General features: G+C 28.1%; 2 protein-coding genes across 4 annotated transcripts in view; one reads left to right on the plus strand and one right to left on the minus strand.

Annotated features, from left to right (window-relative positions):
• The window catches only part of LOC107444531 (bridge-like lipid transfer protein family member hobbit), a 105,902-nt gene extending 99,472 nt beyond the window's left edge, over window positions 1–6,430 (minus strand). Inside the window, exons 1-3 of the mRNA XM_016058688.3 lie at window positions 5,707–6,430; window positions 3,618–3,741; window positions 1,887–1,936 (exon numbers count right to left, since the gene is read on the minus strand). Of these exons, the coding sequence (XP_015914174.1) occupies window positions 1,887–1,936; window positions 3,618–3,741; window positions 5,707–5,756 (224 nt within the window). The 5' untranslated portion in view covers window positions 5,757–6,430. The remainder of the gene's footprint in view (window positions 1–1,886; window positions 1,937–3,617; window positions 3,742–5,706) is intronic.
• Window positions 6,431–6,772: 342 nt separating this feature from the next.
• The window catches only part of LOC107444514 (mediator of RNA polymerase II transcription subunit 13), an 80,607-nt gene continuing 67,693 nt past the window's right edge, over window positions 6,773–19,686 (plus strand). For all 3 annotated transcript variants that reach the window (XM_016058669.4, XM_016058677.4, XM_071181906.1), the window contains exons 1-4: window positions 6,773–7,459; window positions 15,768–16,029; window positions 18,151–18,235; window positions 19,576–19,656. In XM_016058669.4, coding sequence (XP_015914155.1) covers window positions 7,391–7,459; window positions 15,768–16,029; window positions 18,151–18,235; window positions 19,576–19,656 — 497 coding nt within the window. In that variant the 5' untranslated portion in view covers window positions 6,773–7,390. The remainder of the gene's footprint in view (window positions 7,460–15,767; window positions 16,030–18,150; window positions 18,236–19,575; window positions 19,657–19,686) is intronic.

Here is a 19,686-nt window from a genome sequence, read left to right on the forward strand (position 1 = left end):
TTTTTTCCTTCCTAAGAATAAGGAAATTGAAATTTTTTTTTCAAAATTTTTTATTTTCTAATTTATACTATTGCTTAAGTAGTATAAATGATGCATTAGGAACGGAACCCATGAAGTAAAAATGAGAAATTTTGAGTGTAATTAAATAATAATTTTATTGGAAATATTATTTTTTTTTTTGTTGGAAAGAAGAGTATTACATAGAACTTCAATGGTGGGCTGTATAAACCTTTCAGCAGAGTAAAAAATTTTTGTGAATTCTAAAATTACATTTTTTGTGAAACTCAAGCAACAATATATACGTCTAAAATCTTTGTGTGAACTAAATATACAACTTTTTATTTATTAAAATTGACAAAGGACAAATTAGACAGATAAAATAAGAAATACATACAATAATTCATTCAACTTATAGTTTACTCGTGAATTTATAAAGAAATATATATACAGAGAAACCTCCTGTTATGGACACTCTTTCAAAACGGACGTCTCTCAATACGGACATATTTTTAATTCCCCAGAAATCTTCAATGAATAAACCATTATGTACATTTTCGCAAAGAGGACACTCCCATAACCGAACGTGGACAGTCATTATTGCCCTGAAATGTCATTTTCAATCTCTTCAAACCGGGCACTACTTTTTCTAAATTTGAAAAAAAAAAAAAAAAAAAACTATTTCTGCTTTAAATTGCAAGAAAAAAAATAAAACTTTTCAATATTTTTAAAGAATGTAAATTTTTTGCCTCATCAATTACTGAAAATATTGTTAAGCTATTTCATTACTACAGAATCAATCGTTCTCCTGTCCCCTTGCCTTATCTTTGTAAAGAAAGGAGAGAAATTAATATTGCACTTGTGAAATAATTTGGACAACGGCACCTTTTGATCTTTTCATCTGGACAACACAGGTTACGAGATCCCACAAGTTGAAATGACGTCTTAATTTCTTCCTCACTGAAAATTTCTTTCATTTTCTTATTAATTGAAGACTGTATTTAACACTGCTGGGGTAAAAAAAAAGAGAACAGAAGTATAATCTTTGAGGTGTTCATATAAATGAAATATTTATTCAGACACTTGAAAGATGATTAATTGTGAATAATCAACTTCCATAGGTCCTTATGACTTACAGGTATGAATTGCTTTTTTTCTGTGAATCATGGGAGGTTTACTTTCAAGGAGGTATTAACCACTTTTCCTAAGTGATAGGTAAGTGATAGGGGATGTAAACCAAATAATTGAAACTGACTGAGGACAAAAATCTCCTATTCAGTATCGTATGTCTAACTGAAATATCTAAGCTAATCGAAGAATAATAATAATTCATCTCTAGCTACATCTAGAATTATGTATTTATATGATGCTTTTTAATATATTCTCTTTTATCGAAAAAATATTTTAAAAGTTTACATAAATATTCTTGTAAGTAGTTATTGTAGATTATTTATTTATTTCTATATCTCTGAAAATATTTTAAAAACAATTTATGGTGTTAAACTTCGTTATTAGTGTACTCTTCCCGCACACGGACAACTCTCATAAACAACAATTTTTTTGGACCCAAGAATGTCCGCTTAAAAGAGGTTTCATTGTATATATAAATTAAGAAATATATATAAATTTGATATAAACAATTAAGAAATATATAGAAATTTGAAGGTTTTGATCTTTTCATAAAATCAGTTACTTTTTAAAATAAAAAGTCCTCAAACAGAAAGTGACTTTAATAAGCTGTGGGCACCGTATTACGAAGTTTTTATGCAAGAGAGTAAATAATTTTACAAAAACAATGAAAAAAGATATATAATTACAATTTAAAAATATTTAATTATCTAAACCAATGACAAAATGAAGTAAATAAAATAAATAATAATAGAACATACTTGAGGGAAGAATTAAATAAACGGCTACTTAGACCAACACATTCAATTTCCTAAAATGAAAAGAGCCAGTTGAATATACTTAAATATATATAGATTTAAAAAAATTATTTATCTTATAAAATTTTTATTAGTTATAAGAATGACATTATACATATAGATTTTTAAACTGTCATGAAATTAATCTTTAATAGAAACTTATAATTAATATTTTAGGACAGATAAGAAAATAACTTTAAACGTGTTCTCCCTAAGTGTTTTAAGAAGGGCAGTCTGACCCGCCTGCCCTTTGATCCCTATAAATGCACCCTCTTTGTGAAAATAAGCCACTCATCCTTTAAAAATACTGCCTTTTTAATCACATTCCATTTTTAAAAAAATTAATTCACTGTTTAAATAATATTTATAGACAGGTAAAATTATCTGTGTTTATAGGTTTAATTCTGATTATTACTACAAACATTTACTTTGTAAGGATTATTTACAACTCATTACATTCTTTTAAGTATATGTTTTTTCGGGGGGAGGGTATTACTAAATTTTTAATGGTTTTAATTTTTAAAATCACTTTTTAAATAATTTGTTTCTTAATGCAGCTTTTAATGCTTATTTTTCATAGAATTTTCAGTTTAAATTATATAAAAATCTTTCAAGTTGTTCATCAATTAAGAATATTTCTTAGCTTATTTATTTATTTATTTTTTTGAAAAAATGTATTATCTATTAGCATGCTTTTCATTATTTTTATAAAAGCTTCAGGCACAAAAAAAAAAAAAAAAAGAATGAAAGGGTTTAGATTAAGATACATTAATATTTTTTTAAATACTACAACAGTGTTGGTAGTAAAACATGGTTTTTGAAAAATACATTGTTGAAAAGTAACAGAAAAAACCAATAAAAAATAATAAGTTTTAGAAAAACTTCAAGTAATTTATGATTGAAAACATTTACGCAACACTAATCTAAACATTTAAACTGCACCACTTTGTTCATTTCATTTGTGTCTCCGATTAATGAAAGTAGTTATGTAGTTTCCGGTATTTTGTATACATAGTACTCACCCAAAAATACAAATAAATTTCTTGGTATTTTCATACATTTCTTTACTCATTGTTGTAAAAAACTATTTTCCTTACAATTATTTCATGAAAATTTTTAAACAACACCTATTTTGATAAACTTTAAAAACTGTTATAGTCGAAGTCTGACAATCACTTGGGTTTAATAGGTAGGGGCTCATGATTTTTGAGAGGCTTCAATAAGTAAAAAAACATAAAAACTATTACTGTCCTTTTTTAAAAAATATGTTTCTTAATAAATCTATAAGATAAAATTTCAAAAAATACAATATTTGTTTAAATTTTTTATTTTTTTTAACTTTGCAGTATAATCAAGCTCACGTAAAAATTGAACCGATCAGATTTGAAGATACAGTTATAATTCTCAATCTCCCTGGTGTAATACATAAGTTCATAACAAAACATGTTTTTCATATTGAAACTGCACCCATCATTAGAAATTTTGGAATATTTAGTATGAAATTTATAATTTTTTGTAAAACAGAAAATTTAGAGTAAGACAATTTGCCCTTATTTGTCTTGATTAGTTTTTGATCTTAGTAAACTGGAAAAAAAAAGTCTTACTTTTATCATAAGCGGCCTTCAAAATTAAAGAAATGCAGAAATTAGGAAAGAATAAAAATTTCTTTTTGAAGAAAAAAAAATCAAAACAAACCAGTTTTAATCCATTTCTGAGCTGTATGTGTAAGTTTCGAAAACGGAGGAAACCATAACCACCAACTTTCAGTCTCATACCATATTTCTTGTGTAGAAACCATGACAATGCCTTGGTAGGTAAACTGGAAAATTGAACAGTAAAATTAATATTTAAAATGAAAATGCAGTTCTCCAAAAGTATCTCATTATAAAAATATTAATAGTGATAATATGAAATGAGATCACCCCATATAATTACCATATTTTGGGTGATTAAATTATTTGTCCTGCTATAAGTCAATGGTTTTACAACTATGTCATGCACAAAATAGAACACCTTTAAGACTTCAGTTATATGATGCTATCCTTAATGCAACAGGGATAATTTTTGTGCAAAAAATATTTAATTTACAAAATAAGACATAAAATCTCGGATTCTGCGAACATATTTCAATTGGCACAAAAAAGTTCCAAAAGAAAATATCTGTCATTATTGTGAAAAGTAAATTTGATTTTTACAAGCGTAATTTTTTAAAATAAAGTTGGTAAGAAAAATATGCTTCTTAGTAAAGGTTCAACATGCATGCAATGCTTCTGTAGAAATTAGATTCACATTTTAAACTGAAGTCGTTTAAGAATTTTTTTTTTTAAATAAGCATTTATCTGTTTTTCTATAATTACCTAACATGGCTGATAAGGGAAGTAATCTTCTTTCAAAGTAGGTATAAATGCTTAAAAAATGTTATACCAAACTAAATTTTTTGGTGTTTAGACACTGAGGAAGGTTCTTGTTTATTGATCTAAAACTATAGTATGTCCATTTCATCATTTTCATTAATGCTTTATTCATGTTGTTTTTATGCTTTAGTCTACCTCAAAATAGTCACCAAGTTTTGTCAAAAACCAGCAGTCGCACATGAGAAACTAAAAACATCACAAACGGGGATTAGCTCAAAAGGGAAAATTCATAACAACCTCAACCCAAGACAAAACTCTACATATTCTCTTAAATTCTCTAAAATATAAAAGTTCTCCGGCACCTTTGCAATTGTAGTTGGCATGAACATTATAGAAATGCCCTCTTTCATTTACACCAGTGAGGCATAATTTAATTATTATGTTACTACTTAAGTTTGGTAATTTAAGTACTATGTTACTAGATTTGTAATAGCTACCATAAGTACAATTGCTAAGGTGCCAAAATGTTTTTATACATAAAATTAAAAACATAAAGAGAGAGGATGGTTGTCTGGTGAAAGTTATGATTTATACCCAGGTGTTATATCCATATTGGTACCTACTCATGTAAACTACTAACACCAAGGCGTTAAAAATTTTTTTGTACTCACAAAATACTTGGCAATGATTTGCTTGCGGCTGGTTGCGAGTTATACCCTTTGAGTTGGTCCCTCATCTAGATGCATTTTTTTAGTTTTTCGCATGTCACTTCCTGGTTGTCTCCATAATATGTTTCAAACTTGCAATTTAAAAAAAACAAGAACATGTAGATGTTGGCCAGGGGGGAGGCTATGAGTTATACCTTTCGAGTTGATCTCTTATCGTGATATTGTTTTTAGTTTTTCATACGCCGCTGCCTGGAAGTAGCCAAGACTTGACAGTTATTCTGCCAAAGATCACGGTATGAAAAATCTCCTCATTTGTTGAATTTTTCTCTTTTTGTATTGCTACTGATACAGAAATCTTCTCTATAAAAGTTTGAAGATATTTAACAGCCCCCTGAAACTAAAATCTTCGAACTTACAAAATCTACAGCCCAAGTTGGTCTCTTTCTGAGATACATATTTTTTTATCTTTTGCGGGCCGTTTCCCGGAAGTTGACAAGATCTGGCGATTATTCTGACAAAGATTACCATACGAAAAATCTCTTCATTTGCTGATTTCTTTCTTCTTTTTTTTTGGCATTGCTACTGATACAGGAATCTTCTCTATAAAAATTTGAAGATTTTTTTACCGCCCCTTGATTAAAGAGAAATGTCTATATCATCCCTATTCTTCGCTATAAAATTTTTACAGTTGAATTTTACAAATAAGTTCTCAATAATTACAGCAATACAAATATTATATTCATAAAGGGAAAATTTGCTTACTGAAGGAAGAAGATGATCAAAATGAGAATGCAAACAATAAACAACCACATTTCCGGGTTAACTATTGCATATAAACATGGTGAAACAAATCAACAAAATTTTCTAGAGTTTTCTATAAATGGCAATTAGTCTACTTCAAACAAAGCATAACTATAAAAGTTGGACAAATTTTTTTAACATATAATAATAGTTTGTATACATATTTTCAAAATGTTAAATAATATTTTATTGTTTTCCGGCTTGAAAAGGCACTGTGTATAAATTAAACTAATTCAATAGACAAAAAATACTCATAATAAGATCAAACTTTTATCAACTTCGAAACTTCTGTTTTTGATTAATATTTTGTTTAGGTTTCTGCTACATATTACAGGTAACACATGACTTTAGTACAATTCGTACAAATTTCTCAAAAACTGTGGCAGTCTAATGTATTGTTTCGTTTTCTGCTATAAAACATTTTAACGGGAAATTTGATTAGTGAACAGGTAATTTAAATCTCAAATGCTTAAAGTGGATTGGTTTATTTTAAAAAAAGTCAATATGTGCAACTCTGATGCTTCGTTAAATTATTAAAGCAACCGAGAAATTCAACAAACTTCTTTTGTAACTTTAACGGATATGAAATAAAGTTTTGGATGCATTAACTTATTGAATTTTAGAGTATTTAAGAACATCCCTAATTTGTTGATTTCGTAAAGTGTCCTAAGGCAAACTGTAAAACAAAGCTAGAAGCTAATGGAACTCATTCTTGACTTCTAGACACCAATCATAAATGATAAACAATTAAATGCTCCGCCTACTTTTTATACCACGCCTTTTTTCTATCAGCAATTATTTACTACAACTTCCAAATCGAAATGTTAAGTTTCGGTATCACTTCTTTGGAATCATTATATCAAAAACCTTTTAAAATAATTTCATTCCTACAATTTTTCTGCTTATAGAGTCACTTATAATCAATATCTATTAATGGCAATAATAAGTAGTTTTTTTTTTCGAGCTATTAGTAATTCTTTTCTAAAAACGATTTCACAATTTGTTTATTTTCTCCTCCAATGACGTCAGAGCAGACGATTCTTCTCGAAAAATTCTGCTTATGTTTACTGATCATTAAAGAAAATAACGATAGATTTTTAATTAAGAATAGAACATAGCCTTCATTTTTTTTTAAAAAAAGTTCAAACTAAACGTTATAATGCTCGAGAATTGCGACCTTGAAATATAAATTAAAAAATATTTATCAAAATCTTGCTCCTGATGATAAATAATATTTGATAGAAATCAGCAATATAATGTAACCTTTATCAATAATTTTTAGGATTCACTTCCTTTTAGCACATTAATTTAAAAAGACAAATTTTTCTCATCCCTTTTTCATTTTTTCCTGTTATTTGCAGCCAATCCTTTAACGGAACGATTTTCTTTGCATTAAAGTTATATTAGTGTTAAGAAAATTGTTTAATTTTAGTTTATTAAGAATTTATTTCGCAGTTCAAAAAAAGAAATTCATATTGTAGGTGGAGTGAAAGAAAAACTGTCCTTTTACTGCCGTACCCCTTACCTCCATCACTCTTCCCCTCCGGTATCATACTCGCCATGTTTTGTTACGTTACAGGCGAGTATTGAGTTTCCTGATATATAATTTCTTATTATTCAATTAATATTTCAATATGGGTCAAAAATGACCCATGTATCGGATATAACTAATGGAGCGAGCCTTGAAGATTGTCATACTAATTTCTTTGCACTGGTACGTATATATTTTTTCGTCACTTTATAAAATTTGTTTACCTGTGATTCCAGTTACAATTTTTATCGTAATACATATGCGACTGTCAAGTTTTGTTTTTTTCTAATGTCAGAAATTTAAAGTTAAGACTGATGTGTATTTTTATGATAAAATATGAAATGTCACTTGTCTGTATGTTAAATTTACATGAAATTCTAAGCTGGTTTAAGCATTTATTCTGATCAAGTAATATTTGCGCGCTATAGTTAAATTTAGCCTAGACTCAGACTGTAAAAAAAGATGAATAAAATAACTTATCTATTGTTACTACGTCTTGAGGAATGAAAGTTTAAGTATATATTGAATTTTATCTTTTATAATCGTCTAAATTGTTGCATATAGGTACCTTTTATTGACTCAAACAAATTACCTATTTACAAATTACAAGTCTTGCATCAGCGATGATGATTAAATTTTTAAGTGTTTTAAAAAGGACGCTGGTTTTTTAAATTAGACTTTTCTTTTTTCAGTTAATCACAAAAATATATCTATTTAAAAGTTAGGTAGCTATAAACAAATGTCATGTGATTGCCTTTAAATTATGTATCTACTTTAGATTCATATTTAGAGAAATGACTTTCTGTTTGTCAAAATATTATTTATGTGGTTGCTTAATATTTTAAAGACTAGCTGTTAATTGTTAAAAATAGTTTGTAACAGATAGCATTTCCGTATTTTACGTAAATAGGCTATACTTCTTTTTTAATTAATTATTTTTAAATTACAATTGGTCAGTAGATTATTTTGTCTTTCCAGCGCTTTAATTTTGCTTTGTTTTTATCAATAAATTTAAAATTGCTTGTTGGACGAGAACCTGGCAAGCAATCTTGTGGACTAGAGCCTGACGATGACTTCTAATAACAAATTATTTCAAATTACTTTTATTGTGGTGCATATGACAAGGGTTCACACTAGTAATGAAAATTTAGTGCTCACATGAGACCATCTAAGTCCTATGTATTCATTTAGTGGTCAAAAAACTTAATATGGTAAACAAATTCCAGAAAAAAAAATTTTACAATTGTATATTTAATGTTATGGTATACATCAAAAATTAGTAATTGCCATCTATTACACCTTAAAGCTAATTAGGTCCATTACCCCATAATTATTAAAGATTAGTTATTGATTGAAATAAAATGAAAAAAAAGCTAAAATAATTTTAGTAAATAGATTCAACATATGGATTTAAACGCTTAGACCAAATAAATGAATAAAACAGAGAATGTAAGAACTAACTAAATATTACTATATTAAAAATTACTTATCTAAAAATTATGAATAAATTCAATTCTAAAGGAGTAAAAAACATGGTTTTAATAATGAACGATTATACTGTCAGTGCATGAATGCAAAGCACAGTATAACTTGTAAATTAGAAATATCAACATTTAAATTTAAAACTTATTGTACCAGACCAGGGGTCCGTCCAGACATTTTGCAAAATTGTGAAAAAATTACTCGTAATTTGTGAATATAAAATAAACATTAAGTCATATTCTTTCAACCAGGGTCCTGCTTTTGTGAATTTGTGCAAATAGGGTCCTGTTATTGCAAAGAACTTTTTCAAGGAGTTTTTAAATTGTAAAGACATACAAGATTATGCTCAACACTGTAAAATTATGATTAAAAAAATTAAATTTTAAAAAATAAGCAGCAATTGCTGCTACTAAATTAGAGATGCAACATACAAATATTTGGTATTTAGCCTATACTGCTGAATGCAGAATATTCATTTCGGACGAATAAAGGAAGAAGCGTCTGTCAAAGATGAAACTTAGTTCATTTACATTTGTTCCCCCCCCCCCATCCTTCTTGGGAAGGGTTTACTTGATTAATAAAACAATAATGAGATAAACAAATTTGTGAAGGGTCCGATTGAATGATAAATTATTTTGTGAATGGTCCGTTTTTAAGTTAAATATTTTGTGGCGGGTCCGTTCTTATGAAAAGATATTTTGTGAAGGGTCCATTAACAGACCCAAATTTCTTCTAAACAGACCTCTGCTGACACTTTCAATTATTCCATTTGAAAAATTTTGAAACTAAAATCTAACCTACACGTAGAACAATAAAACTAGTACAACAATTAATTTTAAATGCATGGCATTCTATACAGAAAACTATTTTCATTACTATTGTGTAATTTCAAAGCATATTTCAGGCAGGGTTGGCAAGATTTTGCCACAGGTGGAAAAAACCATGGTAAATACCGGTAAAAACCGTCCTGGCAAAAACAGGTTTTTGCCAAGCAAAGTGGCAAAAACCTATATTTTCCAAGATGAGAGGACAAAAACACATTTTTGATACAAAATTATTCCTAAAATTGAAATATATACTATGAATATAAATAATTACAAAAAAATTAACAAAACTATTATTCCATAATTAAATGATAATGTATCATTTTAGTAGTTTAAAACATTATTGATTGGAAAATTTGTGATTATTCTCTTTTTTCCAGTGAAATGAACTTATTTTTAAATTAATACAAATATAATTTAAAGCATAAAATATCTATCAACATGTGTAGTTAATTATTGTACAAATAATAATTTTTTATAATAAATAATAGTAGGTATTATACAAATAATAATATTTATTTGTAAAAAAACATTTATTTTAGGATTCTAAAATGAAAAGAGATCAAAAACTTTCAATCTTTTAAAAATTATTACCCTTAGGTATATTAATTATTAATATGTTAAAAATAATTTTTTCATGTAATGTATCAAAATTATTATTCCTTATGACTGTTTTAAATTTGTTTCAAGTATTTTGTAATAATATTTAATCAGCAATTTCGATAATTTGGTTTTTGCCGGTTTTTACCAGTTTTTGCCGGTTTTTACCAGGTTTTTGCCACTGTCCTGGCAAAAACCCCTTTTTGCCGGCAAAAACTCCAACCCTGATTTCAGGACAGTAATTTTGTCACCAAAGCGTCTGATTTTCGCAACATTTGTAGAACATTAGGCGACAATTGTCGCCATACTGGCGTCAACCTCACATATAGCGATTATTTCACAATATTTTTTTTGTCTTTTATTGTAGTTTATATATCATGTTATGATCGAATTGTAAGCAAACCTTTTTAATTATTGTGCATAAAGATATTCCAATTCATTACTTTAAATGTTACTAAAATAGGAAATATACTGTATTCATGGCGATGAGATTAATTAATTGCCATATACTGATTAAAATTATCTTAACTTATTTCATAAATGTATTTTAATAAATAAATTTTTAGTCGTTAGAGCAATGCTAAAATTTTCTATTCTAATCAGTATCTCCTCCAGGTTTATGTCCTTAATTTTTATTCAATATAAATGAATAATCATAATAATAAGATAAAAATACACAATTATTCAAAGAACAATTAACGTGTTCAAAACTAAAGGAAAACAGCATATGTAGCTCTCTTGTGGAACATGCCTCATTCACAGCAAAACCAGGTAATCTTTGACATATTTTTAAGCTTTTCCACTTGTCAAGAAAATACTCTCCATTCTTATGATGTTATACTAAGATATTATAAAAGTATTAAAAATGAAAGTTTGAATATTACTTCAGATTTTTACCTTTGTAGAAGTGCAAAATAAAATAAACTTTTCAATTTTACTTTTATTATTGAATAAAAGTTCTCAGTTAATATTGAATTTTAGTAAATATAATATAGTAAAACTTAAATTGATCATTTCTCAAGGAACCATTATAGAGCGAAATCCCCCCAAAAGACCACCTCTATTACCGACCACTTTTGGTGGCCACTGAATTATTTCCATAGACTTTCTGGTGAAGAAAACCTTTAGGTGAGACCATTAAAACCTCTCCCAGTGACCGGGCAAACATCTGCACCAAATGCGGTAAAGGTCAAATAAGGAAACATGAAAAATATTAATGAAACAAATAAGAGGATTAAAATGTATTCAAAATATTTGTGTGAGTCTCTTATTTAGAGAGCTCTTTTTGAGGATACAACCTCATGTTGCTGTCAGAGTGCACTATAGATGATGCTATCAATGATTTACTTTTAGAGTTGAAAGTTAAATTAGAAGCAAAAAGCTATTTTAGAAAAAACATGCATCTCAAGCAAACAAACCTCTTTCCATCTTTTAAAACTAACTAATTTTTATGAAATAACTTGAAAACATTATTGTTTAGGTACTTATTTAAAATAGGCATGTCAGTGTGTGTCAATAGAGTGTCAATATAAAATATCAAATAATGACTTAAAAATGTAAGGAAAATAATGAAGTTATGAACTTGAAAATGAATAATTCATTATTTACAATTGGTATAAAAAGGTTTAATTGAAAAAAAAAAAACCCCCATATACTTAAAGCTGTTGAGAATATTTGCAACCAGAAGCGCTTGAGGAGCTCCCCTATGTCATTTGTATTAGTGAAACACATTATGTCTTGAATGTTTGTGTTAATATGTTTATGTTTGTGTTACATCCGAATAGATTTTGTGAAAGTAACAATTCGTTTCGTATATTTGAAAATGGTTAGGTTTGTAACAAAACTATAAATATTTACGATGCAAAAGAAAAATGAATAAACACAATTAATTTGAAATTTGGAAATTTTGGTTTGAACCAGGGTTGGCAAGGTTTAGGACAGAATGGATTAATCCACGGTTTAAACCATCCTGTCCAAAACTGTCCAAAAACCCTTTTACTCAAATTATGTTACAATTTTATCTGAACAATATTTAAGAGGTAAAATAAATCTAGAACTAATTACATATTGATAATTAAATATACTAGAGAATATTTGTTTTTAAAAGTAATAATGTTTTATTAATATTGTTTGACTCTTCAATTTAAACAAAGGAAGATTAATCAGTAATCAAGTTCAATTGGTCCTCTCATTCAATAGTACATAACTGAAGTTTGGCCTTGCCATACAGGTTAAAATATTAGGAACTAAGTGCTTGGTTCGTCATAAACAGGTTTATTTATCTATAGTACTATTCAAGAATACTTTTATTTCATTCATGTTCAATTCTTTTAGCATAGTGGTAATACATCACCAGTGTCAGTAACTGAAACTGATGTTATGCCCTTCAAAACTGTTAATACATTTTTCAGTTATTTTGTATTTTCAATTTAAACTAATATATTTATATTTAAAAACAATTTTTTTTTAATTAGATGTCTTTTTTATCATCCTGTAATGCAGAAATTATAACACTTTTTTTAAAAAATATTGTGAAAAATAAAAGGTTAATTTTTGAACAAATTTAGTATTTTTTTTTTTTAAGAAAAATTATTATGTTTTAATATTGCCATATTTATCCTTATGCAAAAATATTATTTATCAGTATTAAAAGCATATTTATATTTAAAGGATTAGGTATCACTTTTGTTGTTCAATGAATTGTGGAACTTCAAAAATTATAAACCTTTTTTTATTATATTATTTTCTTTTAATGAGTTATAGTAAATTGTATAAAAAATATCAAATATTTATTGATACATGTAATTATTATGTGTACAATGGTTACACCTATAGAATTTTTACCTTTTACCAAAGTTTAAGGTTTTGGACACTTTAAGACAGTTTAGGACAGTTTTACCCAGTTTAGGACAGTTTTACCCAGTTTAAGACAGTAAAACCCACGTGTCCTGTCCAAAACCAGTTTAGGATGTCCAAAACCCCAACCCTGGTTTGAACATTCTCATTTCTACTCAACTTACACAATAAATTTTTGATAAATGTAATACATTTTTGTTCATTTTTCTATAAGGGAAATTCTATTCACTTTGTACTTCTCCAGCTTTTGCAATCATTTCTTAAAGTGACACCCCCGTGGCAGAATCAATGGCGACATTGTCGCAGAGTGACACAGAGCTCTTGCAGAAAGATTTTTCTTTTGAAAAATAAAAAAAAACTTACTTTTCTTTTCTACAGAAATTTTCACATAATATTTGAATCATGCATTTAGATAATTACTTTTTGGCGCTCTTAATTTACGCCGATAGTATCATAAATCGATGTATTGTTTCGATTGTATTTTCGGCAGTTATTGATTTTAAATATCCTCATGCATTTTAAGCAGTAATTCTATTGAATTGTTGGCATTTATTGCTATTGATTTCTCCTAGTTTTTAAATCCAATATTTTTTATAAGATAATTACCTATTCATTACAACAGCCTAATCTCCAAACGAAACACGCATTTGATAAATCCGTTTCGCGCAATTTTGTCGTCAATTTTTTTTTGGTAATTACTACTACGAATTTCATTATTTTTTGATTGTGATGATTATGTACAAAATGCAAAGTAGGAAATACTTAATGCTTCCCTGCCCCCAACAAAATGTGAGAATATCACCCATAATATTAGAATAAAAAAATTATTACAAGTTCAATAATAAAAAAAATAATTTTTTTTTTCTTATGTAAACACAGCATTTTTGATATTTTAAATTAGTAACATTTATCTTCGTTATTATTAAAAGTATTTTGCGGACGATAATAGTGCTGGAGAGTTTTGTTGCAGATAGCTTGAAAAAATTCTGCTGCAGGGGTGACACTGATTTCAGCATTTCCATAAACTGATGCCATTTTATCAAAACTGTTTAAGTCAAACTTTAATTAATCCTTATTTTCTTCTTCATCACGAACATCCAGGAGATGCCACTTTTCATCTTGAAACGAAATAACTTTAACATTTTTTAAATATCAGTAGAATTTCTGAACAATAGATGTGGAAATCTGCTGGTATTTTTGCCGTTAAACTTCTTATTTGGGCTAGAGGGATGAGAAGTTGAAAAGTTTTAAAAGAGAAATAATTGTAGCCTGTGCCTCACTTTTCCCAGGAGATTCTTAAAAACAATGCATTATTATCAGACTGGTTTTTTGCAATGAGTGGTGTTCGCATCTATAGCATGAACATTTTAATGGAAATATTGATAATTTTGACAAGTAATCAGTCGGATCTTTCCTTGTGTTACACTTTCTCTAGTTTAAATTAAATTAGGGGGCTTTGATATGTATATATTTTTAGTAAAGTAACATACTTCCTTATCAATTTATTATGTAATTTCTTAAATGCTCAAAATGCTTAGGAAACTGATCTATGGTATCATTACATTTTGTATAAAAGGTAAAAATTTCCTAATATCCTTGTTGGCTTGTGTCTTCTTATCATGATTTAATTTCCTATGTGATTGAGTGCTATGACACACAATCATTTTGTTAAATGAAATATTATAGATTTTAGCTAAGTCATCTTGCTGCCTTTCATTATGCACAAGTTTCTGAATCAACCAAACACATTTTCTGAGATCCATGCCACTTCATAGATTACGATTGCACGTAATTCGTGTTGATCATTAAAATGTTATTTAATTTGAATTCAGAAATTTTTTTATTTCTGAGGACTATATATAATTATGTGTAATACTTAAAGATATTCTATATAATGTTTGCAAGATATTAATTGTTTATTGAACGTTTTAAATCTAGAGATCCATATTAAAATTAGTAGCAATGCTATATAAAGGTCTCTGTTTTGCTTAGTTTCTATTTCAGAATTGTTTCTTGCTTAAAATACAGGTTTTTATGGAGTCAAGTTTAAATTAAATGTATGTTTTCATTTTTTTTAACACATATGCATTTAGCTGAACAAATACAAGATCAAAACATGTTGAATTTTATTAGTTAACTAAATTGTCATTTTATAATCATATTTAAACATTAAATCTACAATTTTTTATTAAAATGAGCTACACAACAATAAGTTTGTTCATCAAAATAAAATACATGTATCTTCAGTAAAAAATTATTTGTAGTATTTATTTTAAATTTGACCAAATAGAGTGCCTATCAATTAACCACTCTTTATAAATGTCTTAAGAATCTTTATAAAGTTAAGTTGTTAAAAGTCAATTTCAAAGATTAAAGCACATGGACAGTTTAAAAAATAGATTAAAATATTATCATTTATTAATCGTCTCTATCCTGCTATCTGCTTTTTGAAATTTATTACTAGTGGTTGATTATGTTTTTAAATTTGTTGATCTGGGAAACACAACTTTATGCATGTTTATTTTTATCATTTAAAAAACGTTCTATTGTTTTTTTATCTCAAAAGATGTTAAATTTGCGAGGAAGGTGAGTTTTTATACACAGTTTCTGTTGACCGAGATTTCTGATATCGAGGTTTAATTAGCTCAGATAATCAAGGTTCTACTGTATTGTTTGTTTGCAAAAGTGTATTCTGCATGTAATAAGATCATTGTATTCATGTTCTATAGGCTGATCTTAATGGTATCAGATGGAGACGATTGTCCTGTAATGCTCTCTCTGTAGACCCATTAGAAGATCCAATTTTAACATCTTACAGTCAGTGCCTAACTGCTGGAATTCTGTCTGTGTGGAGAAGAATACAGGTACAAAAATCTGGAGGAATTTCCCTTTCTCATGATACAAGCACCTTGTCATATCAGAAGGAACTCTGGATATTCTGGTACGGTTCAGAACCAGACTTTTCCAAAGTTGTTGAGCCCTCTCTCAGTGGTAGGTTTTATTTATGTACTTTCTATGTTAATACAGTAGCAGAACTTCTCCAACATGGCAGTGGGTACTTTGTTACAGTATCTGCAGATTATATTTTTATTTTTTAAGTTTTGTTTTTATTTTTTAGAAAAAGATGGAGAAAATTGCGAAGACTCTATTAAAAAAAAAATGTTAATTTTGTTTCGGTCCTGTGGATTATCCTGTCGACCTGTCAATACTCACGGAAGTGCGCAAATCCTTTGGCGCCATCTTAATTTAAAGCAATTTATGAAAAAACAACATTCTAAACACATTAAATTTATCAAATAATAATAATAAAATAATAAAAAACTGTAAGGGCAAAAATACATAATAAGAAAGTGCAATAAAAAAAAGTGTGAGCCTCTTTTTTTTTCATGGTGACACATTGAATTATTCTTGAATCTAACCATCTATATTATTATAAATCATTTTGGCCGCAAAAACTTGATATATTTTAATGTGCAAACAAGCAAGTCATTATCCTTGTGCAGTCGCTGCCACATAAATTGGTTTAAATACAAATCCAAGTGTTTTCAACATGTTCCGTGGTGTTCTCTTCTGTTAAATAATAGTAATCTCTTCGGTGCTAGGCAAATCCGAAATTCAAATAATTTTGCAGTGTAGTAAAAAAAAAGTCTATTTCAACGCGCTTTTTGGCAAAAATAGTCGACAGGATAATCCCAAAGTAATTGATTACTGTCTTAACTCTATAAGGATTTATTCTAGTCTTTTTTTTTTTTTTTTTTAAATAATTGAATAAAATTCTTAAATTTAAACAGCATAAATTATGTGTAAGGACCTCATATTTGCAAAGTTTGCTACATGTTTCTAAGATTTAGTTGAATTTTTACAACAATAATCATTGAGGTTGTAGATCAATTTGAATTCATAAAAATAGTGTTGCAGAATCACTCCATAAATTTTGCTATCACAGTTTTCGGCATTCTCCTGTAAAATAATATGTGAATGCATATGTTATTTTGCAGAAAATGTCTTAAAGCAATTAGGGGTGGTTGTATTTCCGGGGTATCCCGGAATTCTGGGTTTTTCACATTATCTTTCCGTGTGAAAAAATTAAGAGTAGGACATGTGATTTTTCTGGGAATATCGCAGAATTCTGCCTTTCTCAAAGCCATTGGTTCTCGGACTTCAGCTAATCGAAACCTTTTAATCTGACGACATTTTCACGGCATTCCTCAATCTAAAATCCAAATTTTGAAACTTTCCCTAATTCGCGCTATTGAGATACTTACATGCACGTTATTCTTCTGCCAATCCGCCAATTGATTCTTTTGATTTGTCTGATTTCTGTCATTTTGAATATTTAAAACTGCCCTGGAATAGACTAATATTGTAATTCGTATTCATATGGTTTGAATATCAAACATCGATTTTCATATTTACCTAATTTAAAATTTACTCGTTGCGATTCGTATTCACATGGTTTAAAAATCGTACATTGCAATTCGTAAAATCGTACATCGTGATTCGTATTCAGGTGGTTTAGAAATCGTACATCGCGATTCGTATTCATGCAATTTTAAAATCCAATTTCCCATTCATATTCACTCGATTTTAAAAATCCAACGTCGTAATTCCTGTAAGAACTAAGATTAGTTACTATAAAGGTGTGATGTTTCATCATAGGTGGGTAATTTAATTATAAATCTTATTGAAAAGAAATTATGTCAAATATGAAACATGTATGGTATATAAATTGATATTGATTTTTTGCTCATGAAATTTTCAGGGTTTTTCATTTTGTGTCACAAGCACCCCTGAATTAGTTATTTTTATTTCTAAAAATTTTATTCTAAAAAAAATCCTTTGACTTTCATTTATATAATAACTTAAAAAATCTATGCAATCTATGTTCAATAATTGAATAAATTAAAAGCTGAAAGAATTTAGAAGTTTGCCAAAGAAAAATATGAAGCACATTATTTGCACCAGATTTCAGAGTGATGCCAGATTTCGTAATTATTAAATTTATTTGAAATCTGTCGCAGTTTAGTTTCTGAAAAATTAAATACTATCATGGATTTCAGTTGAATTCTTTGTTCGATATTTATTTTTCTAAAGTGTCTTTTAATTTTTCAGAGGCTGAACGCGGCTCATGGGAAATTGGTTTGTCATATGAGTGTCGCACTCTCCTGTTCAAAGCATTGCACAATTTAATTGAAAGGTAATGAACAGTTTTTAACAATCATGCTTTTTTTTTTTTAATCTGTTTCGCACTCTTCATATATTTGTATACATCTTCATTTAATTTAATACTTTAAATATTAACTATTAAGTGGTTCACATGCATTGTGATTTTTTGACCTTAGGTTTTGACTATTGTCCTAACTGTTTTAAAACAATCTCTTTCAAAAAATAGTTTTTGACGTGTCTCTGACTCTGTCTGAGAATGATCCTATTTAGTATCTCATTACTGCAGGAGATTATAACTCGTAATATCTAATTTTTATATTTATGTCCATCCCTATGGCAGAATCGCGGCGACATTGTCGCAGAATGTTAGAGTTCTCACAGAAAGATTTTCTTTTGGGAGAAGAAAGAATTTGGAGTTTTATTTCTGGAGAAATTTGCGCATAAAATTTTAATTGCACATTTAAACAATCACTTATTGAGGCATTCAATTTACGCCGATAGTATCGTAAATCCATAGAGTTGTTCGATTGTATTTTCAGTAGTTATTGATTTTCACGTGGTTTTAACTATCCCGATATATTTCAGACTATCTGGGAAATTCGAATCGTGCATTCGAGTATTTACTTTTTAACGCTTCTATAATTTTTTCAGCAATTATTGCTTTTGTCTTCCATATAGCTTTTAAAATCCGATATTATTTGTTACAACAATCAAATCTTGAAACGAAACAAGAACTTAAGTAACCCCTTTCGAAGAGTCCTATTTTGAGTGACTTCGTCGTCAATTTGTTTTTCGGTAATTACAGTAGATCTTCATGATTTTTAATTATTTTTTTTAATGTGATGATTTTCAAAATGCGATATTGGAAAGAATTAGTGCAGTTTTCTTCCCAACAAAGTGCGATAATATCGCCCAGAATATTAGAATAAAAAAAATATTACATATTGAATAAAAATAATTATATGTTTTTTTCTTTTTGTAAACACAGCGTTTTTTGTTAATTTAAATCGGTAACCTTTGTTATTATTGAAACTATTTTGCGGAAGGATATGGGTGCTAGAGAGTTTTGTCGCAGAAGGCCTGAAAAAATTCTGCCTAAGGGATATCTATTTAATGCTATGAGTCTGAAAATCTATCATAAAGGGAATCATATATCTGAAAAGTAGCTTTTTAGGCAAAAATTATAATATTTTATTGTTGCAATTGCAACCTTGCATTTGTCAGATTGACCTAAAATATTGTTTTTTTTTGTTGACTGAAACAAGATAAGGGATGAAGCTAAATTTTTTAAAAGTTGAAAAATACACGGCACCATAATCACAAGTATTTTCTTCTTATCTGTAGTATTTTTAATAGTTACTTTTATTTCAGGAGCCTTCTATCACGAGGTTATACCCGCCTTGGAAAATTCTTCGTAGAACCTCAAACTATTCCAACCACCGAAAACAATAAGTAATGTCATTTTTCTTTATTCTCACTACA

Source organism: Parasteatoda tepidariorum, chromosome 6 (assembly GCF_043381705.1).
Source record: "Parasteatoda tepidariorum isolate YZ-2023 chromosome 6, CAS_Ptep_4.0, whole genome shotgun sequence".
Lineage (NCBI taxonomy): Eukaryota > Metazoa > Arthropoda > Arachnida > Araneae > Theridiidae > Parasteatoda > Parasteatoda tepidariorum.